This window comes from Haliaeetus leucocephalus, unplaced genomic scaffold (genome assembly GCF_000737465.1).
Source record: "Haliaeetus leucocephalus isolate CR32 unplaced genomic scaffold, Haliaeetus_leucocephalus-4.0 Scaffold616, whole genome shotgun sequence".
Lineage (NCBI taxonomy): Eukaryota > Metazoa > Chordata > Aves > Accipitriformes > Accipitridae > Haliaeetus > Haliaeetus leucocephalus.
In genome coordinates, this window is record NW_010973052.1 from 1,119,112 (window position 1) to 1,146,741 (window position 27,630).

The following is a 27,630-nucleotide window of genomic DNA, read 5'->3' on the forward strand; positions in this document are numbered from 1 at the left end:
GTTTCCATAAACTAGTGGGAAAACTTAGCAATTAAAACTCCTTGAAAGAGGGTATCTTAACAGAGCTCAAAGTAAACTAAACTCAAAGCAAAGTGTTTCATAGTGTAAGAGATCTTGTTCTACACTGAATGCTGGAACCTAATCTTTTCCAAACCTTTCCCAGTTTTCCTCCTGAAATAATCCCCTGGGTTCAGCCCTTTTATATTATCAAAAGACCATCCCAGGATGTTTTTTCTAGACTTTTTTTAGGTTAAATCTTTTACAAATAGTGTCTTTGAACTTTTGTGTGCTGTTTGATAGTGCGTTTGAGCCATGCTACAATCCTTACAAAACACACTGTAAAGGGTTATTGTATAGGAGCCTTCCATAAAACTTCCTGCCTACCTATAGATTTTCAGAAAGGACCACTGGTGCTGACTGTAACAGATTTTCTAAATGGAGTGATTTTGGGGAAAAAAAAAAAAAACAAACTCAAACCCAAACAACTTCACCCCCCCTCCCCCCAATCCTGACTTTTATCCTATTATTTTTGACAGCCTTGCAGTGGGTCTAAGCACAAGAGCCAGAATAAAGCAGACAAAAAGTGTTTCTTCAAAATACCTGTAACCCACAAAGGATGTATTCTTATTAGAGAAAAGCAGATTGTGGGAAGTCTTTTATTTTCAGTGTCATAATGACCTATCATTAAAATATCTCACTACAATTTTAGGGGAGAAACATGTTTACTACAAGACTAATGGATGTCCAGGGACATTGCCATTTTATCAGCCTTCCCCTGGAGCAGACTCTGAGTAGTTTGATGTTTCTGTCAGTGTTATCTGTCTTTGTATACCACTAGAGATCAAACTTGGTTTTGCCCAGTTTGGCTCTGCTTGAAAAAATCAAAGTAGGATTATTTCAGGTTTAAGCTCTGTCCCGGAGCATTAGGAGCAGTTCCCACAATTTCCAGCCAGTCTTGCATAGTTTTTTATGGACTTGCACAATTCAAGTATGAGGTGTGACTGGACACTTAAAAATGTAAGTTAATCATCTTGCTATATGACCCACATGAAGGAGGCAGCCTACAAGGTAGGAAACTCTAGAAAACCTGTCAGGATTAAGTCACAGCTGGATAAGTATTTTCAACTCCCATTACAATCCAGGTATGCTTTGTGTCTTCTAGAGTTCAGCTCCATATGAATAAACACATTAGAAGACAAAACTAGTAATGCAAGTAGGAAAAAAATAAATCTGTGCATTTTTAGAAAGGGGAAAACTGACAGATCATAAACATTAGGGTTAATCTTTAAGCAAAACTTTTTAACGCTAATTATCAGCTAATTAACAACTATCAGCATTCTTCAGGGATGGAAATAGTCTATGTCTGTGAAACTGTTGCTTTTGCTCTATCTTTACTTTTATGTATTATTTATTACCTTACTATCCTATACTGGCCCTTTTTATTGCTTAATTTCCACCATCAGGGAAATTATTATGACTTCTTCCAAACTTTTGTTAATGATGGGAAAGAGATCTTTAGATAACCTAATGATGTTCAAACAACATATCCTAGAGTTCCACCTGAATAAACACATGCAGAACACATTCCATCATGGAAAAGTAGAAATGAACATCCTTAATACCTTGATAACTATATATTCTATCATTATGTGAGACTATTAATCACATAGAATTAATCAATAGAATTAGGACAGACAAGAATCCGTTCACAGAACTATAATGACATGGAAAATAAATTTGAAGGTCAAGGTCTGCATTCAGTTACATGAGAATACATCTGGTCAGATACACTGACCTCTGTTGAGGTATAAACTAATTTGCCCTATTGGAACACACTAGAAAGTACCCTCTGATGTCTGAAATTGTACAAGTTCTCTTTTTCCTGGAAATTTCACCATAGCAAAACCACTAGGCAGTATCTACACAGAGATAAAATGAAGAATTACTTAATTCTCTCCTGTACAGTAATAATGTTAAAGTTAACATTTTTTCAAGAGAATAAAAAAGATTAAAAAAGGAAGAAAAACTGGAATGAAAATGTGTGAACTTGAAATAACTGCCTTATGCTTTCAAGCATCAAAGATTATTTATCCCTAGGTTTCTTTTTCCTAAATTTGAAGACGCTTTCTGTTGTTTTTATTAGTCAAGATAAATTACTGCTTCCAATCAGTATCCAAGCCTACAAAGTTACATTTTAACAACCCTGTTTATTATTTGTAAACAGTTATTAAATAATTCCTCAAACTTTCTAATGCATTATAAAGGCAGTTAATGAAATTATGTATAATTTTTTTTCCTGATAAAACTTTTTATCTCCTCAGATAGAATTTTAGAGTGTTTTTATAACTCAGCTTGAAGTGAAATTGAATTGTATGAAATGACTGATTGTCAAGGACATCTGAAAAAATGAGGTATTCATTTTATTCAGAATCCATTGAAGGATTTCTTGATGTTTTTATTTAATTTGCTTCATATCAAGGAGTTAAGCTCCCCTTTGAGACACATCACAAAAGAAATAAAAGATTAATAAAAGGCCAGGAAGTTCCTACATTCTTGCAGAGTTTGACAGAAAGCCTTAATATTATTCCATTTCTTCCTCATAGATAAATAGAGACCAATGTTGTCATAGGAGTGTTTTTTGTCACAAGCTGTCCAGTTCCCTAGGTACCAGTATTGTTTATGTATCAAAATCCAAGAATGATGATAAATATATCAAGTAGAATATTTCTAAGTTAATGATACATGTGTCCAGAAAATACAGACTATATAAATTGTTTTATTAATTTAGTGCCATTTATACAAACTGTTTAAAACCACAAGCTCTTCCTCTGGTTTCTGACCAATGTGCTGACTGCGTAGGATAATGTCAGTTGTGATGCCAATCATCAGAACTCAGAAAGCTGTATGATTTTTAAACTTAAGTGAATATTTGAAAAGTTGAAAGTGGTTCAATTCATTTATAATCAAAAAGCTTAAAAAAATCCAAACCATATTAAAAATCATAGTGTCAAGTAAATTTTCAGGTACTTGGATGTTTGTTTTAATGTCATTCTTAATTTCTCACTTCCTTATTAGAGTCCATCCTCAGCTGTTTCTTTCTCCACAAATTACTCTAATTTTCTTTAACTCTAATGAACACCTCTTTATGACAGGTATATTATCCCACATTTTGGAGTATAATGTATATATATTTTTAAAATTTTGTCATTGCCCTGTAATATTTGTCAATGGACAAAGCAATATAACCTAAAGCAATTTCTATCAAAAAGAAAAAGTACAGTACCATTAATGGAATATTTTAATTGCAATCCCAGATAGTTTTTAAAAGGCCCATATTACTGCATTCTGTGGAGGAGGCAGAACAAGGCAGACGTCCTAAATAATAAATATGATTTAACAACCAGAATATTCCTGAATATTTTTTCAAGGTAAGTTTATGGAGACTGCAAAGTTAGGCAGAAAGTCTGGGTCTCTTCACTGAGAAACTCGCTCAGTCGTACAGGAAAGCAAACAATTTACTAAGAAATACTAAAGAACTCCATTACAATAAAGGGGCTTTTCAGAAATCCGAACAGATAAAAATTAAGGCATAGAAGCCTGGTAGAAATTCATGCCTGTGAAAAAATGAATCAGGAAATTGTTGAGGAGCAGTTCATCTATGTGCAAATGCCTCCCCAATACTCCAGCACAGTTCAGAAGGTTGGATTATCACAGTTGTATGACAGTCAGCCGTGAAACACAAATTTGCTTGAGGCTGGTATATACTACCCACTTGACATTTAAGAAAATCTGTGCAGTTTTCCTTCACAGATTTTGTTTCTTAGCGCAGTGATGTAGACTGCTGCCTTTATCCTTATTTATTCTCTCCATTTCTTATACTGTACTGTGTGCCTAGGTACTGTTAGTAAGATATGGATAATTAATCTGTTGAATTTCTGCACAAAACTGGAACCAAATAAAAGCATGAAGAAATGTCATTAAAAAACAATAGAGCAAGATATGAATAATAACTATCACAATAAAATTCTATCTTTTTTTGTCAGAGTTCAAACTGATCAAAAATACAGTCAATGTTTGGGTTTTAAAATTTTCAAATGTTGGTATTGAAAAGATCAGGTCTGCTATGTTAATTCAGTAAAACTAAACACCTGGAACTCAATAATTAGCACAGGTACTAAACCGGCAAAACAAAATAGGGAATAATACAGTAAAACATGCAGCTTTTTGCTGCAGAGGCTGCATGCTGTGCAGACAGAAATTTCAGCTTGTTATGATGAATAAACATTAACTTAATTCCATTCTAATCTGTGAACACATTTTTTACTTACTCTGTTAAACTAAGTCATCTGTGTTTAAGTCCAGCTTTTGTAATGCTTCTAAAGCACAGGACTAGTTTTAGTTCTAGTAAAAGCTATAAACAAGACAAAAGCCTCAGACTCTCTTACCCTCTCTCTCTCTGGTTCATGTAAGTATGGATTCACATACATTGAATTGCTGAAATGTATATCTGAAGAACTAGAAAGCATCATTAAATGTGGAATATATTAGAAAAAAGGAAAATATAGGCATTTATGGAATTATTAATCATTCTCAAAAATAACTTTATCTTGACAGAAAACAAAACCAAAAAGCAATTATAATGTAATTAATACAAATCTTTTTGCTGCAAAAGAGCAAATAACACAGTTGCCTCTATAGGCAGATATTCCAACAGAATCAGTTACATATCATTTATATTGAAATGTCATACTGCTCCATAAGAAATATTATTGGAAGTTGTTTTCTTTCAGTTTTGGGGAAAAAAATCACAAGCCACTTTTTGATAATAAGATTTAGGTACTTATTTACAGAAAAAATACTGCAGTTTTATGTCTTGCTGAAATTCAAAACTACTTGGGTAACTAACATTGTAATCAAAGCTATTGTATTGTTCTTGGTGGTACTTAATCAGTGCATTGAATATGAGCCTGAAGTGTAACAGGTCTTTAGTACAGCAACAGGTAAATTTTTAAGCAAAACAACCTCTGTTCAGTTGTCTAATGATGTGTGCCTTGTGTCATCTGAGATGCATATCTCCTGGCATCCTGATGCTGGTCTGTATGCCCTGTGTGGTATTTGCCAGTCCCCTCTGGATGTCTCAGATGCCTGAGGTTATCTCAGTGTGGCAGTGGCTACTTGGTTGAGGCAACTGAACTGAGCCCTGAAGAAACAGACATTACTGAGAAAGGAGATTTGCTTCTCTCTGACAGTGACGGAGCACCATAACAGCACGAAGGAGTAACTGTTCTAAACAAAATACATCGGGAGGTGTCAGATTGCACCTCAGCCTTCGGAGGTCTAAATATTCTCATAACTGTTAGATGTTTTAAAAGAAACTGTCTCCATGAACATCTTTCCTTTGCTGATTGCTGCAGTAAATGCATGCATATATTGAAAAACAATAAAATCATGGTTCTTAAATTAACTAGAGTATTTTTGGCTTTGTATTTTTGCTTCCATGTGGTACCTAGAAATAATGCCTTTCTTACCATCGTTTCTCAGTGTCAGAGGTGTAGGAGGACTCAAAACTCTGGCATTTGTCACTGTGTTTTTTACCAGGCATATATAGCTGCCAACATCAGATGTTTGCACCTTGGAGATGTAGAGATTGCCTGTCTCCTGAGAGATGAAGCGTCTGCTATCTTCTGCCACAAAAGATGGGAATTCATTAAATACCCAGCTATAGATGATCTCTAAAAGAACACAGAAAAAAAAAAAAAAGAGAAGAGAAAGTAATTATGGAAACAATATTGTATCATGTTAATGGATACACCCAATAAGTGTTCATTAACTTTATTTAAATAGTCCAGTGCAAAAAAATCTAAAGGATTTTTAAACTTTTTATTTGTTTGGTTTATAATTGAAGAATTTTTTTCTCCCCTTGGAATTTTGAAAATAGCATAAGCATTAAACCCACAAGTTCACTGGGAAGACAGGTTTAGTTCAGGAAAAATAATTAAATTATTCAACAGACTCAGAAAACACCCATAAAATATTAGATAATTCCCTTTTCTAATCTTTTGGGTCAAGCAAAAAATAATATACAAAGCATTATTTTCTCTACTTGATCAAAGTTGCAGTGAAATATATCAAACTGCTACTTATAGATCTAGGGATGACTTTTGCAAGTGTGTGTATAAACAGTTTTTATTCTGAACATCTGTTTTTAAAATCAGCACATTCTAATAACAGTTTAACCTACCTTGCAGGTAGTATTACTGCACTACACTTCTACCTTCTTCTACATCTGCTTCACTGAAGAATCTCGGAACCCTTCCTATATGCAGCTTAAATCCTTATGATCAATGAATAATTCCTTAAACCACAGCTACCAACTGCTTTGCCTCATAATCTGATGGATTAAAGACTAATCAAAGTGATATTTAAAAATGGTAATTAAAGCCAGTACTTTGGTTCTTATTTTTATCCCACAAATTGTTCTGTACACCTGAAAAGCATATACTTTTCCCTTTAAACTCATAATAACTGGTTGAGAAAAAAAGATTATTTCCTATTATTCTGTATGAGATTATATCATGATTTATTGAAAACCTAGATGCATTAATGTCTCGGCATTAGAAGTATCAGTAAAGTTAACCAGATTCTGCTTTAGCAGGGAGTTCCTTGCAGGGAATTATTCATGTGGAGTTCCCCCAGTTCAAACTTTAAAGCCTTAACCTTATGCATACTTTTTTACATGTTGTTCTCCTTCAGTCTTATCTTCCACTGTTTCATTTTGTCATCACACCTTAAAAAAATATTCTTCGCTACTTAAACCAGCACATTACCTATAAGGCAATTTCTTCTGTAATCTCCTCCCTGTGACAGTCTTTAAAGAACCGACTCTAAAATCAGAAAAGCTAAAGCTAGCTGAGGTATATAAAGTCCCAACAACTGCTCCATTGGTATGGCAAGTTCCAAGCCTTTAGACTCAAGTTTCTTAGGTGACTACTCTCAGCTTCAGCAGCAATATGAAGACAGTAATTGCACATATGTCAGTCTGGTTCTCTGATACTTTTATCCCCACTGCAGTCAAAATGTTTCTTCATATAAAGTTAGTTGGAAAATGAAAGGGTCAAAGGGGTGAGAGGAAGCACCTCAAAATTTAACCTTTTCTGTGTGCTTTTTAGCTAATGACAGGAGAGGAACTGGTATAGCTGTTCATGGTATGAGGAACGTGAAACACATTAACATCCTAACTAAATACATGCCATAGCGAGGTGTGCAGTTCGACTATAACAGTATAAAAAACATTAGAAATTCCAGCTGTCCTTTCTATCCTTATGTTGTACTGTTCCCTGATGTGGTGGTCAGAAAAGGACAGAAAAGCAGGATGACTGCTTATTCAGCAAATATAAGGCAACAGTGCAAGCAGTGATGTCGCGATGCAGGATGTTCTGGATTAATTTTGAAGAAGTTCAATCTAGTTTTGATGTCAGGTGAAAATTTTCTCATGAAAAACTGATGGTATTAGTACAAAAACACTATGTTAAAGGACTAAATATATTTACCTGACAGTAGGGGAACACTTCTCCAAAACGAAGAATTAAGCTGCACACATTCACTTTCTGCTTAAAACCTTTTTCAAATCTAATTGTAATTCTGAGTGGTTCCACAGGACCCTGAGGAATTCAGGGCTCACAGAGAGCTCTCCAAGTGTTCAAAATTTCCTTCCTCTTCTGTTACGTTTCAGAAAAAACACTAATTAACCCAAAATATTTCTGTCTGAAAATTTCATTGCTGTATTTTGCCAAGATGTCTTACCTGGGAGAAATGATTCATGGCAGCATAAAATTCTACAAAGTGATGATGAACATACAAGTTCAAGAAAAATGCATAGGCTTTAACTGAAGACACCTGATACCAATTCAAATGGAAAGCAACCAGTCTCACTAATTGCTCTGGCTTAAAAGTAGTTCAAACCAAATGTAAAGTAGTCATCATTGTGGGTTCATTGGTAGTTCATGTAGAATAGAATTTTCTCCATTTGTAACCTAAAGACACATGCAGTTAATCATTCATTTATTAATTAGAACTAGTCCTAAGGAACAGATTTCAAGTAATAAATTTTTGTGCTTCTAAGGAAATAGAATATTTAGTCTTTGCTGGTGCTGAATCTGGGGGCATACTGTCATTTTATCACCTTCTAAATGATTTTTGCTGTTAAGAATTGAGTGATGGATGAATGGGTATTGGGATAGGGTACCGAGAAAAAAGTAACAGAACTTCTGCCAAATCTGAAACTCAAATCATTTATGCTATTAAGCTGCAGTTAATGCTTTTAATTGTGCATACCTACAGCATCTGTATTCCAGCCAGGAGCCCAAACTCCAAAGCACAGACAAAAGTGCTAACAGTTTACTTATTGATCATTGTCAGCCCACTGACATTGAAGGAGTTACTCCTATTTTTTCATTTCTGAAAAGAAAAACCCTGGGAATACACTTTCAAATCCTGAAGACTTTGCATCTGAATGCTCAGATCTGGAATTGATCTGGGATTCTGAACCTTCTTTGCAGGTGAAAAGCTCCTTACACACTTTATGAAGTTTCTCTCCTATAAGACCTGGCTAATGAGTTCATAAGATTCTTGAATACAGTTTTGAGAGTTATGTCCATACAGTTTGCATAGGCTTCAGTGGAAATATCTCAGGGAAACTCTGCAATTTCCCATGCATGTTATGCAGAACAGTCAGAAACAACCACAGCTGGCTTGGGATCTGGGGACCCAACAGTTTTTAGCTGACAGAAATAGATGGATGATCTTGCAGAAGTGATTTTACAAAAGGGTGTTAAGAGAATGACTTCAATTATGGGAAAATGGGTGTACCTTGACATTGATCCATTGTACAAATGTTTCACTCTTCTAAATTTGCAGCCATAGTAGAGGATGAAACATGCATCGGTGTTCATATTCTGGGGCTCTGACTGTTCCCAGTTTATATGCCAGCAAAATTAAAATTTAGGGTTCTTAAATCACAGAATTGCTAATGAACGCTGTCCAAGTACAAAACCTGGGGTTTTGTTTTGGTTTGTCTTTTTCTTCTGTCAGTATCATGCATAAGAGAATACCCAAATGAGTGCAATGACATACAGAAATAACTAATAAAGTGAGAATGATGGCGAATCAACATTTAAAACATTTCTGTCTATCTATAGACAAATGTGTCATCTACAGTACATGCACAGTAAAATATTCTGAAACAACAGTGAATACAGTTACATTCCACAAGTCCCACAGCAGTTCAGCATATGAGCACATGTAAAGTACAAGAAGAGAGGCCTGCATTTAAATATTATCTGACATCCCATTCTTGCAAAATGGTAAAATGCTAAGTGAACTTTTTGAATTTCAGAACAAGAAGCCTAACACCAGATGCACTAGGCCTATTTGTAATCAGCTCACTGCAGTTGTTAGAGAACTTCAAGCCTGTATTTTCCTATAATGGTTTATGTTAAAATATTTTAGAAGCTGTGCCATTTGGCTAAGCACAAAGCACAACTGTCATTGTTTTAACTTTTTAATAGGAGACTAAACTCCGGGGTACATCTCAAGCCTGACAGGTAAATAACAATGACCTTCAAGAGATTTTGAAGCTAAAAGTCGGTGCTACCAAAAATCTAAATAAAACTACAACTGTAAAATCAGAAAGTAATTACTCTAGATATGAACCTTCTGAAGTCATATCGTTTTGAGAAAAGACTGAGTAAATGATTTCACCATACTGTTCTCATTTTGCTTTCAATAGGGAAAAAAGTTTAAGTGAAAATAAGAAACTTTGAATACTGCAGTATACAGAAGTTTAGAGTATGTTTACAGAATATATCCTGAGCTTATTTTTTATTTTTATGCCCATCTATTTTATTTTTAATGTGACGCCTATGCCAAAACCACAAAGATGATGCAGAGCCCTTCCTGGAAATTACAGTTGACGGCCAACACAAAAGAAACTTTTATGCAAGTACTATTCATCAATACAAACAGAAACAGAGAGTAAAAAGACAGGGAAATTTTGAATTATAGGAGCAGTTGTAAATTGGCATTCTCCTGTGGCTTGGGCTGGAGGGCTCTTCTGCTGGGAAGTTCTGTTATATACAAAGACTTGGTGTGAAAATGATTTAAGTCGTTTCTGTAACTGCAAAACTGGTATTTCCTTTTATGAATGACCAGCCTTGTTTACAGAGGAATGTCTCCAAGGAGCTTTCTATCTGTTTTCTGAAGGTCATTTGGAAAGCCTTCTGAAAGTCCAATTTGTTTCTGTGTTTTATTAAGTACATTCTAGTGGGCTATGTAGGTGAAAATCTGGGTCACTTGGTGATAAAGTAGTGACAAAAGAGCATCTATCTCCTGCCTAAAAGAATTTATAGTGTGAAATTTTGTTTACTATAATTTCTTAAATGATTTTTGTAGATCTATTATTTTCTCTGTTTAACAACACTAATTCCTAAAGTGTCACAATGTGACATACTTCCCATAATGGATGAAGCTGGAATACTGACTTATCAGCATTTTTGTTACTGCCGTATTGTGCTTTTGGAGATATCAGTCTGATGCAGAAAATGTCAGTACTATGGTAATGCAAAAGTCTTTCTGTCATTGTGGGTCAGTAAGAAATTACCCCTTAGGTATTGTAATGAGAGCTGTGCTGGAAGCATTCAGATAGCACCAAATATTCACTCCTGTGTTTGTTAGTGTCTGAATGTTTCCCAGATTTGCTTCAAGGCTTTTCTTCTGAGAAATTGCTTGTTTCGTCCTTTTAACATGAGGTTTTTGGACAACCTTCTCATCAGTCCTGTGAGCTAAGTGGTAATTTGGGTGGAAAGTGAAGACATAACAAGAAAGTTGCCATACAACTCCTTTAAGGCCACCTAAAACCTAAATGTACCATCCCTATAATGGTTAAATATTGCATATTAAAGGGCAAAGCATGCAAACACATGTCCCATAATTGCAATTCTGTGGAGTTACGGTGTTTGTACAAGAAGTCTGCTTTTTTTTTTTTTTTTTTTTTTTTTGAGGCAGGGGGGGATCTTAGAATGGTTTGGGTTGGAAGGGACCTTAAAGATCTTCTACTTCCAAATGTCCTGCCATGGCGGGGCTGGAACTCCATCTCCTCCAGTATCCTGTTGCGAAAATATATTTCTCTTCTCTGTTTAGGATTTCCTCTGATTACGCCAGTTCCACAAGATGGCAGTACTTGATGAATAAATGGTACTGATGCCTAATGACAGCCAAAATCTGAGATAATCTGGGAGTTTTAGCAACTCGGAAGGAGTTGCTTCTTGTCTTTTTTTTATTTATAAGAAAAGCAGCAAAAACTGCACTTAAGATTACAGGCTGAATTTACTATACATAGCTATAAACCATGAGATTTGCATGATGGCTTTGCTTTACCATTCAGAAATATTCTGTCTAAACAAAATCAAGTATCAGGAAAAATATATGCCTAAATCTCCCCTGCTGAAAATACTAAACCATATTTTATCTCACGCCCAGTTTTCACTTTTATCGTTACACTTGCTGTTTGAATATTCTGTGTGCCAGCCACAAAGTAAGGGTGCAATATACAGCACTTTCTAATGATGGAGAACACTTCACATTCAGAGGGGGGAAGGCTTCTTTTTAGCCAAGATGAATGATAACAATGGGTTGTTCCTCCAGCCTCCCACCACAACCAGATAATTTTGGTGCATTTCTTTGTGCTGCTGTGGCTTATTATCAATGCTCATTAATCCTCCAAGAAAATATTTAATGAAGGTAATTTATTTGTTGCATTGTAATGCACCCACAAAGAGCAAACAGATATTGTCAATTTATCAGCTAGCAATGAAATTGCTTTTTTTCTGCTCTGGGGGCTCTGTATCTACTGCTCAGTTACCTGAAACACAATTCTACCAATCACGTATTTGTCTTTGTTCGGATTTAATTACAGTGATAAATCTTCAAATATTTTCTTTCTTATAACCATTCACAGAACCAATACCTAAAAATGTGGTAGAAAAGGTAAGTATACTGTCAGGACTGATCTTGTACTGGAGGATACAAATATTATATTGACGTTACCAGTGCACACAGCCAATATAGTCTCATTTGTACATTTGACATGTATGAAATGTATCCAGTCATTGAAACATGTAAAGATCGATGAAAGCTCTTTCTCATACATTTGCTCTTTAAAAAGACCACATAGCATTCAACAAAAATATGACTTCTGGGAAAGGATGCTAAATTATTATGTATATTTGATTGTAACTGGCATGATTTTCATATTAAAAAAAAAAAATGTTCCAGAAAGAATCAAAATATTGTGATCAAAAGGAATTCAAAACCACATGTTCTTCAGGTCCTTCTTTTGCCCTCAGGCAAGATCAGATATTCTCAGCCCAGTCTTTAAAAATGTCCAGTGAGTTATATTCATAAATTTAGATCTTCAGAATAATCTATTTTATTACTTAGTTAATAATTAGACAGTTTTCCTTAATATTTGTGTATAATTCCTTTTTTTTCCCAATACTGTTTATTATTTATTCAACTTACCACATTGAAAGTGTTGAAACCACTTTATTGATGACCTACATTAAACTTTTACAGTTACAATGAAAGATCATTATCCTTGTGTGTATCAGGCTTCTGGGTTTGAGGCTAGATCAGCCAAATCTCTTCAACTTTTTCCTAGAAGTCATGGTTTCAACTCCTTTACTTAGTTTTATTCTTGTCATCCCTATTGCTTTTCTATATCTTATAATATAGGACCTAAAGCTGGACATGGTATTCTATTTGAGACATTAACACTATTGATAATTGAGGTAATAGTCTCACGTACTCTATAGGTAGCAGTCATTTTAGTATGTCTGAGAACTGAAGTATGCAATTTTCCATACTACTAAGTATTCCATTTTCTGTAATAGCAATATTTTTCTAAGGAAGAATGCTGTTTAATCACTTATTTCCCTTTATTCTATCTGTAAATTTGATCTTTGGTAAATATAGTAATCTTAATTTTGCTGAAATCTGTGTTACTCACTGCAAGTAATTTCTCAATGTGCTGATCCTTTTGGATTCTGATTCTGTGCTCTGCAGTAATTGTAACTTCCTGCAGCTAGGAGTCATTAAAAAAATGCTAAATATTCCTTCCTTTCCACTAGGGCACTCACACTTTTAAAGAAAAAAAAATTACATTTTAGATGATTTGTTCTTGACAAATCTGTATTGGCTGTTTCTTAACACCTCATTATCATCTTATTGCTTACAAAATCAGTGTTTAATATTAAGTCACAGTAACTTTGCAGAACTCAGACTCAGCCTGACTATGGTCCCGCCTTTAAGTTTGGGGGGGAAAAAAAAAAAAAAAGTTTTAAAAATCTTTTGAAAGTAAATGAAATAATCTAACAACAGCTTTACTATTGATACTCATCTATTATTAGATAGGAATGGAAATCAATACTTATGTAGAAAAATCCTGAATGCTCCATATAAACTGATGTTCTATGTTTTATAATATACCGGATAATGCAGATGTCACTCTATAATGCTATTTTCTATGAAAAGCAGAAAAAAGTGGATGGTAAAAAGTAATAAGCAGTCTAAGTGATACCAAAGAACTTAATTCAGAATTTAAGCATTAGCATTGCAGCTCTTTTAATCAATACTACTGACTTTATAGAACTATTGAAACATCTATCGTCAGCAGGAGCAGGGCAGTGATCATCCTCCTGTATTTGGCATTGGTGAGGCCGCACCTCGAGTCCTGTGTTCAGTTTTGGGCCCCTCACTGCAGGAAAGACATTGAGGTGCTGGAGCGTGTTCAGAGAAGGGCAACGAAGCTGGTGAAGGGTCTAGAGCACAAGTCTTATGAGGAGCAGCTGAGGGAATTGGGGTTGTATAGCCTGGAGAAAAGGAGGCTGAGGGGACACCTTATCACTCTCTACAACTACCTGAAAGGAGGTTGTAGCCAGGTGGGGGACAGTCTCTCCTCCAAAGAGACAAGTGATAGGACGAAAGGAAATGGCCTGACGTTGCGCCAGGGAAAGTTTAAATTGGATATTAGGAAAAATTTCTTCACTGAAGGGGTTATGAAGCATTGGAACAGGCTGCCCACAGAAGTGGTGGAGTCACCATTCCTGGAGGGATTTAAAGGACATGTAGATGTGGCACTTAGGGACATGGTTTAGTGGTGGAGTTGGCAGTGTTAGGTTAATGGTTGGACCCGATGACCTTAAAGGTCTTTTCCAACCTAAATGATTCTATGATTCTATGATTAGTAATTTCCAAAGACAAGAATTAGAGGTAATTTTGTACCAGCTTTAGAAAGGGTAATCAGGAAGACTCAAATTATAAATTCATCAGCTTCAATCTTAGATTAAATAATTCAATGACTGATATAAGACTTGATTAATAGCCAATTTTAAAAGTGAGATATAATTAACAATATTGGAAGAAAATAAATCATCAAACTAACTCAGTATACTTTTATTGTTCTTTTTATTGACAAAGACAGCAGAGCTTCTGTAATGTACCTAGAATTCATGTTTTATAAAAGAACATGCTGTTTAAAAAGAATTGGAATAACCGACTGCAAAGCATAATTAAAAGGATCAGTTCTGGAATTCTTTGTCCTCTACTGCTGAACATTTTAACATTTAAAAACAATCCTATGCAGTTGTAATCACTGTTTTACAGGAGACATAAAACTTTGCAGTGACAAATGTGCAGGATGAGTCACTGCTAAACTTTGATTTAGTTAGCTTATTATTATTAGAACCTTTTTTTATGATGGAAAAGTGTTGGATGTATACTAACACAGATTATTTCTTAAAAGAAATAATTTCTTGAAAGAACAAGAATTCTGTGGTAATGACTAACTAACTATTGTACTCATATGAAAAGTGTGGCACTGGAAAATAATGAGGATATTTTTTAATGCTTGGGAAAACACATCACTATAGAATATTTATATGAAGAAATTATTTTCTCTGGCAAAGCATTGAACAGAATTTAAAGTATTTTTTTTTCTCTTTTTTTCTCTTTCATACTTTACATCTCTCTTGTTCTCTGATCATGCTATGACACTTGATTTTGTCTACATTTTAATGGCACTGGTGTGATAGTTACTCTTCCATGGTCTACTTCTTACTTAAGTCTGCTGCAGGGATAAGCACAACAAAAATTCATACTCCAGAGCAGTGTTACCTGCAGTGAACCCCAGAATCCTGCACCTAAGTAAGCTGCTGCATTACATGGAAATTTCATTTTATGACTACTGCAATGATACCCATAAATTAATGCATTTTGAAGGCATGACTAGGAAATTCATTAAAACAAAAAACAAAACAAACCAAAAAAAGAAGTAATGATAGGATGATGATCATCCAAATTTGTGGAATATCTCTATTCCAAATGCAAGAGTGACATTATCTCTTTTTCAGCTGAGAGATGCAAAATCTCTGCATCCCTAGCTTTTCTCCACTCTTTATTTAGGAACAGAGGCTCTGTTAAGCAAATTCTGTAATTTGCCTTAAAACACACACTAATACTTCAGTTATCAGAGTATCAGTCTCTCAAGGAGTTTATATGTATGTTTCAGTTTGGCTTTTTGTACTTGCAGGAAAGAAAGCAACTTAAATTTGTCACTTCATCCCTCATTCACCCTCATTCCTAATGCCAGGAAGGATTAATAGTAGCAGAAAGATTTATTTAACAAGATTTAGTTTCAGGCTTCTGGGTGTAGAAATGAAAATAAAATGCTACTGCAGTTCTAGTTTATACTTCAAAACACAATTTTTTCTAACAACCTTCACCACTCTCCACATGCAGTTGTTGTATAGGCAAAAACTGAGTACTCAAGAGTCCATAGAGTTGCCTTTGTATGGCTGTATTGAACTCTAAGACACGCCCCACTGCCTCTCTGCTTTATATTCTCTTGGTGCTAGGTGTTTTAATATAAATATAAAGGCTTTTGCTGGGTCTATCTGCAGGTCAGTGTTTGGTGAATTCCACCATAGCCATGGCACGATATGATTGATGGATCTTCCTTGGGCCTGCTCCTTTGCTTATATGGTATTTATTATCCTAAGACCTCAAATCAAGGGCAATACCATTATTATAACTTTTATATAGCAAAACTGAAGAAGATGGAACGAAGTGACTTCCCAGCAGTCATGAATCAGGCCATACTCAAAGTGAAATCTCCACTAATACATAATTCTTCTAATTTCTATTATTCTTTCCTCTCTTCACCAGCATTTTGTACATCTACCAGAAATGCCAAAACACACAGGAAAAAAGTAACAGTCAATGAATCCTTAGGAGCTGTGTAGATGAACATCAGAGATGGGTAGCTACCCCCTCATCCTCCCTCTGCATTTGATTTTCAAATGTTAAAAAAAAAATTAGCTGTATAAATCACATAATCCCCTGAGTGTTCAAGGTCTAGTGCTCAGCTCCTTCTCAGTATATTTTCTAGGCTTAAATGTAGCAAGGAATGGACCCGCCATTATATCTTTCTGAACACAATGGAACATGTGAACATATTCTTCAGAGAATAACATAAAACCAAATTTATAGTCCCCAAAAGACAATTTTTAAATATCAAGAATGACAGTGACAGATTATTTTTTTCACCTTAATTAAAAAATAACTCAAAGTGCAGATGAAGAGGAAGATACATGTCACATTAGCAAACTGCCCTAGAATGCTGATAATGCTGTTCAACCATGTTGTATAAATAAATCACTACAAATAACCTCAGCAACAATCAATCATTTAAAATTTAACAATGTAGAGTCTGAAACTCTTACCTATTTTTACATATAGACAATACACTGTTGAGTCCCTGTGCACATTGTTCTGCACTACTGCAAACCCAGCGAACAGCTTCCATCCATCTTCTACTTGTCACATAATTGTTATTTAGAGATAATGCATAGCCTTCTGTTGTGTTACTTTCAGCCTGGGGCAGTGTCTCATGATTATAATCTCTCCTCCTCAAGCCCTTAGCAATAACAGTCAAAGTGACACCTAATGTGTCACATTATATATACATATCACATGGAAAAAGAAGATATTTGTCCAACTCTCCCTGTTTTGTGTTTTTTTTTTTCCTAAAAGAAATATCATTATTAAAGTAATGTAAATAACAGGCAATTCTGCTCCCTCCTGTGCTGACTACATGTATAGTTTTCAGAAGACTAATTATGTTTTTCAAACAGGCATGAAACATGATGTTATAAAGTCACAAGATCTGGACTGTAAATCAGTGCAATTTTAGTCTTTTCTTGAAATTTTCTTTGTAGATCATCCTCTGTAAAATGGGTAGCACTCCTTCCTTCCATCTTGCATTTGGCAGAGCTGAAAATAGATTCTTCAGGATTGAAACTACATCGTAGTTTACTAAACTCCTAAAGGATCTTGTGGTTCTGCAGGAAAAGCCAAACTGAGACAAACCCTTCATCAGTATTATCTATATCCTTCTTTCCATTCTCCCTTCTTCTTCCTGAATTTTTATCCTTGCAGTCTCCAATGGAAGACTTTCTTAACTATTGAAAGAGGAAAATACCATGAAAATTAACGCTTCAATAAACCAATAAAAGAAATGAAATTTTCCAGTTACAGATTCTCCACTCTAAGTTAATAGCATAAACTCAACAGGAATTGTATTAGCTGGTTAATGAAGTCATCAGCAATGATTTTAATGATATTGGAACATAACATGACAATACAGGAAATGATAGAATCACAGAATCATAGAATGGTTTGGGTTGGAAGGGACCTTAAAGATCATCCATTTACAACCCCCCTGCCATGGGCAGGGACACCTTCCACTAGACCAGGTTGCTCAAAGCCCCATCCAACCTGGCCTTGGACACTGCCAGGGATGGGGCATCCACAATCTCTCTGGGTAACCTGTGCCAGTGCCTCACCACCCTCACAGTGAAGAAGAACTTGCTTACATCTAATCTAAATCTCCCTTCTTTCAGTTTCAAGCCATTACTCCTTGTCCTATCACTAAACTCCCTGATAAAGAGTCCCTCCCCATCTTTCCTGTAAGCCCCCTTTACATATTGAAAGGCCGCTATAAGGTGTCCTCGGAGCCTTCTCTTCTCCATGCTAAACAAGCTCAATTCTCTCAACCTGTCCTCATAAGAGAGCTGCTCCAGCCCTTTGATCATCTTTGTGGCCCTCCTCTGGACTCACTCCAATAAGTCCATGTCCTTCTTACACTGGGGGCCCCAGAACTGAACGTAGTACTGCAGGTGGGGTCTCATGAGAGCAGAGTAGAGGGGGAGAAAGTGGGCAATCAAATTATCAGAATTAAGTGTGGTATTCATTACTACATTGTTAAAAAGATGGCATTGTGATAAAAAAGAAGTCACTTTTCCACCGCTGTTGCTCTGGAAAACATCTTCTGTTGTCAGAAGATAAAGGGCTCACATGTGCTGCTGCACAGGGGTTTGGATTTGGCTGTAATCATTCAGATTTTTGTTTGAACTCTATATTATGCTTATATCTATTCAGTCGTTTTCTCCTTGAAAAATCTAAGCAATTGCCTTTAACATATTTACTGTTAAGTAAGTTATAACTACTTGCCAGTTACAATTGTATTAGGTAAGAAAAAAGAACATAAATGCACCCAGATATGTATTTCTAAACAATTTCTAGTCTCCCCTTTGAAAAAGAAAAATGAAAACTAGATATCCCAACTAGAATTGGTTTTATACTGCTTCATTTATTTGAAACAATCTTCCTGAACTGATCAAATACAGCTATATGAAAATCTATGTTTCATTAAGCATTGTATCACTTCAAATGGTTGTAAGTTCACTTTCATATTGTACTTACAAAATAAGGAATAACTGACTTTATTACATAGGGAAACTTGTTAATGGAATCTTATAGATCTCAGATCAGTTCAGTCCAAAGCTTTCTCTTTCTGAATCAAGACTGACCTCCTAACATTTTCAGTAGTCATCTCTACCAGAGTCACCACTGAGTTCAGTTAATCGTGCCTAGTCTGGGAAGAGTTGCATTTTCTGAAAACTCCACTGTTTTCATCCTTTTTTTAATCCTTTAAGTTTTCCCCATAATGGTAATGGAGAGAAAAAGCTAGACTCCAGACCCTTAGAAATGAACCATTTTTCATCTCTTCCTCCTTCTTATGTTTCGTCTTGTTTCAGCTGTCTGATCAGCATTGTATTTCTGGCTGCTTCTCCTTAGTCACATTGATTAACATGTGCACTCTCACTCTATTCTTTTCTGTGGTATGAAGTGGAGAGGTAATTGGGGTTAATTAGGAATTTTCTGTCTTAAACAAAATGGGCTTTCTGACATTTAACTAACTGACATGTTTGTAAAATGGTATTATTCCAGCCACCAGCTTAGTAAAACATCAGAACTAAATAGCAAATGGATTCTAATAGGAATGTTATGAGAGGGCCAATTTTGCGAGGGCCGTGCACATCTGTGACTGTACTGTTGTATGCTACTCCAATCCTAGATCTATTAATGTTGGGCTTCTGCTATTTTAGAAGTTATATAGCCTGTGCCACAGAAAAAGTTTTTGCAATGCTGTTTCCTACTTTAATTGGTACCTTTACAATGCTAGCTGCAGAAATGTGGTTGTGCTAACATGAACATACATTTCTGTTAAACTTAGCAGGACAATGCTGTCTCGTTTAATCACTAGACTGAGGGGTTCCTGATAGTTATGTCTAATTTGTTGGGACATCTCAGTAACAGGCTAGTAACTTGTCTCTAGGGAAAAGGAGCTTGCCCACTGCAGAAACTTTTCATCATTATTGTCCCATTTGTCAAGCTGTAGACAAACAGCCACATACGGCTGGCGCCTGGCGGTAGAGCACGAGCCTGAGGGCCAACATACTCAACACATTTTTTAAATTAATTAATCTCCTGTGCTTCCTCCCTCTTCTCCTGGTATATCCTTTCACTTTGATTCTCCTAACTGGCAGCTGGGGTAATATTTGTTGACAATAGTGTGGCTGTGAAACTACAGCACACATCCCTTAAGCAGAGCCCCGTCAGGGCTGCCCCTTCATCCAATGTTGTGCACTGCCTTAATTGGCCAAGGTCAACCAGCTTCCTCTCACTACATTTTCATAGTCCCTGAGAGGAAGAACAGCTCCAGTGAGTGATCCGATGGGTCTAGGGACATTAAACTTTCAGTTTCTAGTGTAACAGAATATTTTTTGAAAGAATTATTAGTGTTTTTAAGGGGGTAGGCATGATTTATCAACAGTGAAAACATTTGGAAAAGTTTTTCTTAAAAAAATACCAAATTACAAGTTCTTTGGGAGAATTTACTACAGTTGGACCAATAACGTATTTCTGTTCATTTATTACTTTTCAAATTATTTAAAAAATAAAAATAAGAGAAAATCTAAACTTCTATGTCAAGAAAGTTTCAATCGATAATAAATATTTATCCATATGCCTACTATACAGACTTTGCCTAGAATTTGGGGCACATGCAGATCATTAAAATGTAATTAAAATCTAATAACAACCCATTGCCGACAGACTGGGAGTAACTCCTCATTGGCAAACATAGCTTGTTACAATGCTACCTTATAGAAAATTCTGTCATAGCCAAACTCTTAAAGTTCATATCCTCAGATGCATGCCTTCAACAAGATTGAGGAAGGAAACCCTATAAAGTGCTTCAGGGAAGTCAGCAGCAAAATTACTGGTCATGTGTTGAGTAATGAAAAGACTGCAGAAAAAAAAAAAGGAGTTAATTGTGTTTGTTCATTCCATAATGAAAACTACAGGCATAGTCATCAATCAGTTGCACAGATTCCTATATTGAGCTGTGTCAGGGGCCGTGGACATTCTCTTTAATGATAACACACACAGGAATTAGCATTACTAGACAAGAAAGTTTCAAAAGCAGTCTAGTAAAAGTGATAAAGTAAGGGATGCAAGAGGGAAACACCTTTATGGTTCTTTCAGAGAAAAATGTGGGTGAAGAGATGACACTATGGAATTAACCCAGAATTAGGACAGGAAAATAGGGTCTAAGGGACTGTGAACCTCTCTTCTAGCACTAGTTTTTCTCCCATTATTGAAAAGCAAATTCAAGCTTTGTTAGCATCCAGTAAAAGTCAAATAAACACAAAAATATAGTAAAGCCTAAGAGTGAAGTACAGGAACCCTTCAACTTATGATAGCTAACTCATTCAGCTGATATGTGTGGCTTTCAAAACAGTGCTTTTAAAATACTTTATATGTACATTATGATCTTTTATATGTTATGGACATGTAAAGAAGTGCTAAAGAAGTTGTGCCGTCTTGTCCTCTATGTATGACATATTAAGGGCTTATTAAAGAAACTTTTCTGCGTTGTACAGTTAGCAATCATTTTCTAATACCGTTACTTAAGTGGCCGGTTTTTGTTACTCAGCATCATGCTCCCATAATGAATTAGAATGAGTGAAGAGCAAACTATGGCATGACATTACAAGAGAAATAAAAAAAAATTAAGATGGGTGTCCTGTATGTCGCTGTATAGACACCCTTACTACAAGTAAACTGTTTGTTAAGTCTAGGACACATATTTGGCTTCCATTTTAACATTAATATAAGTCTTAAGGAAAACAAACAAACAAACAAACAAACTCCAAACTTCAGTGTTCTTCTGACTCTCACTTTTGTTAGTAGAAGGAGAAGCATCAGGGTATTGGACAGTTCTACCTTCCCAGCAAGCCTAGAAGTTAGGAGGAGATGATAGTTATGTCCAGCGAATGTGAAATGTTCCATTTGCCATGACCAGTTTCATACACATTCACCTCTACAAAGTACTAATAGAAGGTACTGACTGATGAATAAGTTCTGCTTAGCTTAGGGGAGAGTGATGGCTGGAGGCATGACCTGTCCAGCTGTTGTTTTAGGAATACTGTGAGTGGCCAGTGCTTTGATAGGAACCAGCAAAATGGTCCTCCTTGTTCTCAAGGTGAGAGGAGAAATGTGACTTTCACCTATACATTGGTTTCTCCTGGAAGCAAATTATATAAATTTCTTTCCCAAAGTTGATTTGAAAAGTCAGATTTGAAAAAAAATATATCACAGAAAAAAACTGGATATTACTTTACTTTTTAATACATACAGAACTATATTGATATGACAAATCAAGGTCAGGAAGAAATCTCACCTGTAGTAACAGGTTAACATGATGAAGTAGCATCCAGTCACGTCTAGAGAGAGGTGGAGATTCACAGATCTAAGTTCATGCAGGCTTCTTATGATTTTGAAGAAACTGTAATGGGTAGGTCTATGTAAATATGGAAGTTCTCTAATGTGCACTGAAATGCTGCTCTTAGGTGCCTAGATCCTGGGATTGAATCCACAGCCTTAATATAACCTTGTGGCCTTCATATACCTAAAGTTAGACATCTGTGAATTGCATTCACAAAAGCCAGCTTAGTAAATGGAGAGCCAGAGGGTGTATGGATGCCTTCAAAAGAGAATTTGCTGTGTCCTGCATGCAGATACCTGAGACAATTGCCTGTAAACAAGTTAATGAGCATACTGAGGGCAGGCTAGCCCAAATGTAACAATCTTGTTATCATAACCGATTTGCCTGGAGAAGTCTACTCCTAACAATTCTGTACCTGAATGAGGTCATTTAGAGCCTGTCTCGTTATTTCTACGTATAATTTGTGCAGTATGGGCCTAACCAGGGGAGTTCTAACTAGAGAGCTACTGCACTTCAGTTGGACTTGGTTTCCTACTTGTAGCGGAGCTGCACCTCACAGCTGCAGTTTTAATGCAAACGCAGCCTTCAGATTCCTTTTGCAGACCCTGAGCAGTGAGAAGTGATTGGTTTGTGTTTACTTCTAAAGCGGTTTTCTGTGTATGTCCAAAGTACACAAAAACAGGAGCTGAGAACAACTTAAAAAAACATTATTTGGCATGGCTTTCTCCATTTAATATGAGGACTAGGACAGCTGTGTAGGAAATAGAAGAACAGGACAAAACCTCCTGAAAACTTGTAGAAGGAGTTCTATTTTAGCAGCTTGTCAGTTTAGCAACACACTATGCAGACATCTGGAAGATGCGTGGGAAGGACTGTGATCCCTATAGCACTGGCATTAATCATCTTCGGTGAAGAATTTCTCATGAAAACTACAGTTTTTTTAAAGGGGAGGCATAAAAGATGCAGCCTATAGCACAGTTTCCAAACTGGGTAAGATCAGCTTTGTCCTTTAGAAAGAGAGAAAAACCAGTTATAGTTTAACATCTGTACAGATGTTACATGCTGTGGAAAGATTATGTAGCAGCGCTTCTTCCAGACGGCAGCGTCCCTTTGAGGCGGGAGGCAGCACGCATCTGCCTTCCCCTGCACGTATCAATGCTGTTCTCATTCCAACAATGGGAATCGTCATTCTCTATTAAGCTCATACTGAAAGCTTTGAATAAAAGCCTTAAAAAGCTTAGCTGAAAGTATTAATTCTGAGAGAAACATGTAAATCTGGATGAAATTTTCCATTCATTTTTAATCTCTCTATGGTAAACCTTGTAATTAAGATGATTAAATGAATGAATAAAACCCTATATTTACATCCTTTAGAATACCACAACGAAAAGCCATAATCCTGTTTATGGGAAAAAGCAGTAGAGGCCTTTTAAAATGGAGACATCAAACAAAACTTGTTTAAGCAGTTAGTAATGAATGAACCTCTTACTTAGCAAGGCTACCTAAGAGTTAACTGTCTAGGAAACCCATCTTGGAGAAAAAAACTAATCTGGGGTGAGGAATAATCAAATGTTATGTTTATGGATGATCAAGTTATCGGCGATTAATATATTTCACAAAGGACAACTTAAGGATTTGCAACAAAACGGTATTAGTAGAAAAGCTTCTAGAATAGACACATTAAAATGATACAGGACTCCCAATGAAGTCACTGGAAGCATTTTTTTGGAGTGATGGTCCAGGAAAAGCAGGAGGTGAGAATGTGCTGGTGGCTGTTTGTCATAAGGAATCTGCACAAAATCCTTTTCATTGAATGTATTTTCCTTCACCGTTCTGAAAGAGAGGGTAGCATCTCTCCCAAAAACCTCCCTCATTTTGCAGCTCAGCTATTTCTTAGCAAGGATGACAATAACTTAACAAACTCACTTATTAAACCCAAGAAATAATTCTCTTACCTGAATTCACACTGCAAATATTCTGAATATATTTCAAATGCACTCCCCCTCCCCCCCTTATTTCCTCTGTAAAATATTTGGACAACAACCTAATGAAAACTTACAAGAATTATCTATATATATATCACAAGTTTGTGTTTGTTTGTTTATTGCATTACCTTTTGATAATATATCACAACATTAATAAACAGAAATCAAGTCTGTATACATATGCAACTTGTTTTCTGATTAAATTCTTGTCAAAAGAAATAATTTTAGTATTTTCTCAGTCAGTGGTACTTTGTAAAGACTGAGATTTTTCTAGAGTTGTGTTCTGTAAGAATGGAATACAGGTATTATTCAATCAAAACTATCTACTTTATCTTTTATTTGAAAACATGTTAATAAACCTATATCTCTTTTAATATAGTGTTCTTTCACTAAGGCATCTTTCTTTTCCCACAATGATATTGTCATTTTCTAAAAGGGCTCAATCCTGAAATTCTTAGGCAAGTTTATAAGTAGTTATTGACTTTAGAGATTGAGGAATGGGATTCTGTTGAAGGACGAATTGTTTACGAGGTTGTGGAGAATGATTAGGTTTGATATTGTATCATGGATTTATCTCCTGGGATAAGCAAGTGAAAATTATTTCTAAAGGTGCTGATCAATGTGAATAAATCAACATAGCGGAGCTTGTGGTGTTCATCCACAAAAAAATCTCTGTCATCAAAAACACCCCTATAACTCATGGTCTTGTTAATGTTAGACGTTTACACATCTCAAACATGCTTTAAGTAGTCTTTAGCTTAGATATATCTACTACACACTACAATAGCTTAGTATTCACTTGAAAGTTTGTCTCCCAGGTGATTTTAAAGGTCGTAATTTCTTAGGACTATTTAGAAGACAATACCATCTTTGCAAATCAGACACAGAAACTAAAATGGAGCATCCAGAAACTGAATGCTTAAAAAAAAACCCAAAATAACCCCTGTGTTTTAGATGTTCCTGAACAAAAATCTTTGAAGTTCCTCTGCTCTGCAAAAGTGTTTTTGTAGCTGCAAGAGAAATTTCATATTCTCTGTTTAATTTCAGAACTGAATTCACACAATTCCTCCTTAAAGTTCTGCTTTTGTCCAAAATTATTTTTCACAAACTGACTCTGATCTGGCAGTCATCTTTCAATAATGTCTTGTACCTTATTGTCATAGCTTTGTGGAATGATTTACTGTTGAAATATCACCAGATGCAGAATTTTTTGGAAGGCCCATGGAGGTAGATCCCTGCTTTCCCAGGAGACTCCAGCCACTGTACTAATACCACTTGCAGTCCCATTGCAGTACCACGAGGACTTACAGCTCCTCAGTATTTTGCAAGCAGGGAGCTGGAGGGAAATTGCATGTGGTTCTGCATTACATGATGACCAAAAGAAAGGGAGGTCAAGTCTCCTTCCCATTCACATGAGGCTGTTTACACCTGCGTATCAATGTACTTTTTCTACTTTCAGTGATTACTCCTCTACACCGCAGAACCCTTCCTAGCATAGCTATGGTGACAAAATTATGCCAACAGGGGCTCAAAATATTTTTCTGGAAGTAATTTTCCTGCTGGCATAGCATACCAATGCTCAAACAATATAAACTAAACCAACTGAATGCTGTCTGTGAGCACAGTAGTTTCCACAGCAGGGGTTTTGCTGGCCCACTGATGAAAATGAAAGATACTAGTTTTTCACCATCAAAGGCAATGTGTGTGTTACAGTAGACCATTGCATTGGAATCTGTCTAAATGTAAGTTTAAAAGCATAGTTTTAGGGAAAAATTTGTAAATAATTTGATGACATCGAACGTGCATTTTTTGGAATGACAGCTGTTAAAAGGTGTATGACTACTTCCCTACTAATGCCCATCTATCCTTACACTCTCAGTTTGTTTGGGGAAATAAAATTCAGCTGTGGTGTTGAAACTATCTCTCACTTTTTCTGCCTACATCTTTTCCCTTTCAGTTTACTTATCATAATCAAGCCTTAACATCACGCACTCAATTTCATCACATAAAGACTGTAGTGTTGAACTCAGAAATAGATTATAAAGGCAACCATAACAAAAGAATGTACTCAGAAGAGAGAAAAGCAGAGATGACCGGAAGATAACAGGTGTTAATTACATTGATAATTGTAATACAGTAATAACAATCATTCTAGAACACATAGAAACTGAACACATTTCTCTAACAGAAACTCAGAGGAGATTTTCTTTTCTGCAGCTCTTCCATCTGCAACATGAGTTTTTTCTAGGGCTCAAATTTGGAGGAAGAAAAAATCCCCTCAGTACAGACCTTATTTCCCAAAGAGGGAAACGATAGGCTATACTGCATCTATTGAAAAACAAGATATTCTGTCTAGCATTGTGTCTCCAGGTGTTACATGATATGCAAATATAAAGACATACTTAGCTATCTGCAGACATTGCAGGAGTGCCAATTTGAAAAGCAAAAATGTAACCTCTCTGGAATGTCTACACTTTCATTTGGGACTCCACAGGCATTTCATGCATTTTATGATATTTCTGACTTCTAGCAATGATGCAGTTGCACTGGAAACTAAGCTATACAGCAAGAGGAAGCAACAAAAATCATGGCTGTACTACTGACAAAAAAAAGACAATTTGTATTCAACAACAGTATCATGACACTGACATTTGGAACACTTTCTGAAGGCTTCTAAACTCTAAAAGAAATCTGTAACCTCAAGGCAGCATATTCACCACTGGTGGCACAGAGACTATTGTTACGTTCAAGTTTTATACTGGGAATAAGGCAATCTTGTAACAGAAATTCTGCTGCTATTCAGTGGCATTTGCAGTATAAGAGCTTTAATTACTCCTTTGGTACTCCAAAAACTGTCAGCAGAACGGTGGATATTTTCATTTTTTCAGATACATGTTGTATCTAAAATCCAATAATGAGCAAACTATAAGACCAGCGTACATGCAACCTGCAGCCTACCGTACCTGGTGAATGAAGTGGAGGGGAGCACATCAGAACAACTCCTTGACCTTCACGTACGGAGACAGCACTTCTTGTCCGACCACTAAAATTCCCCAGATCTATCAAAAGAACAAAGCATTTTAGTTACATACCAAAGATTTAAAATTTTGTGGCTACTGTGACTTACATTTTATTTCCTCTTGTAAAGCTGACAGTTCCTTTTTTCATACCTTAATCTATAATAGGAGGGCCTTTAAAAATAAATCTATTTCCATTACAAAAAATTCCATGTTGCATCAGCATTTTATTAGTCTTTATAGTGCACTTGGATACAGTATCAGAGGAAAAGCAGCAGACAAATTATATACCATTTACAAAAAACCATTTAATAGTGCTTTTATTTCTTTTTGCCATATCCTGTTTGGTTTTTTTCACCATCAGAAGTGATTCATAAGCAGT

General features: G+C 35.8%; 1 protein-coding gene across 1 annotated transcript in view; it reads right to left on the reverse strand.

Annotated features, from left to right (window-relative positions):
* The window catches only part of CNTN5 (contactin 5), a 248,719-nt gene that overhangs the window by 167,526 nt on the left and 53,563 nt on the right, over positions 1–27,630 (reverse strand). Inside the window, exons 4-5 of the mRNA XM_010578200.1 lie at positions 27,195–27,290; positions 5,529–5,732 (exon numbers count right to left, since the gene is read on the reverse strand). Coding sequence (XP_010576502.1) covers positions 5,529–5,732; positions 27,195–27,290 — 300 coding nt within the window. The remainder of the gene's footprint in view (positions 1–5,528; positions 5,733–27,194; positions 27,291–27,630) is intronic.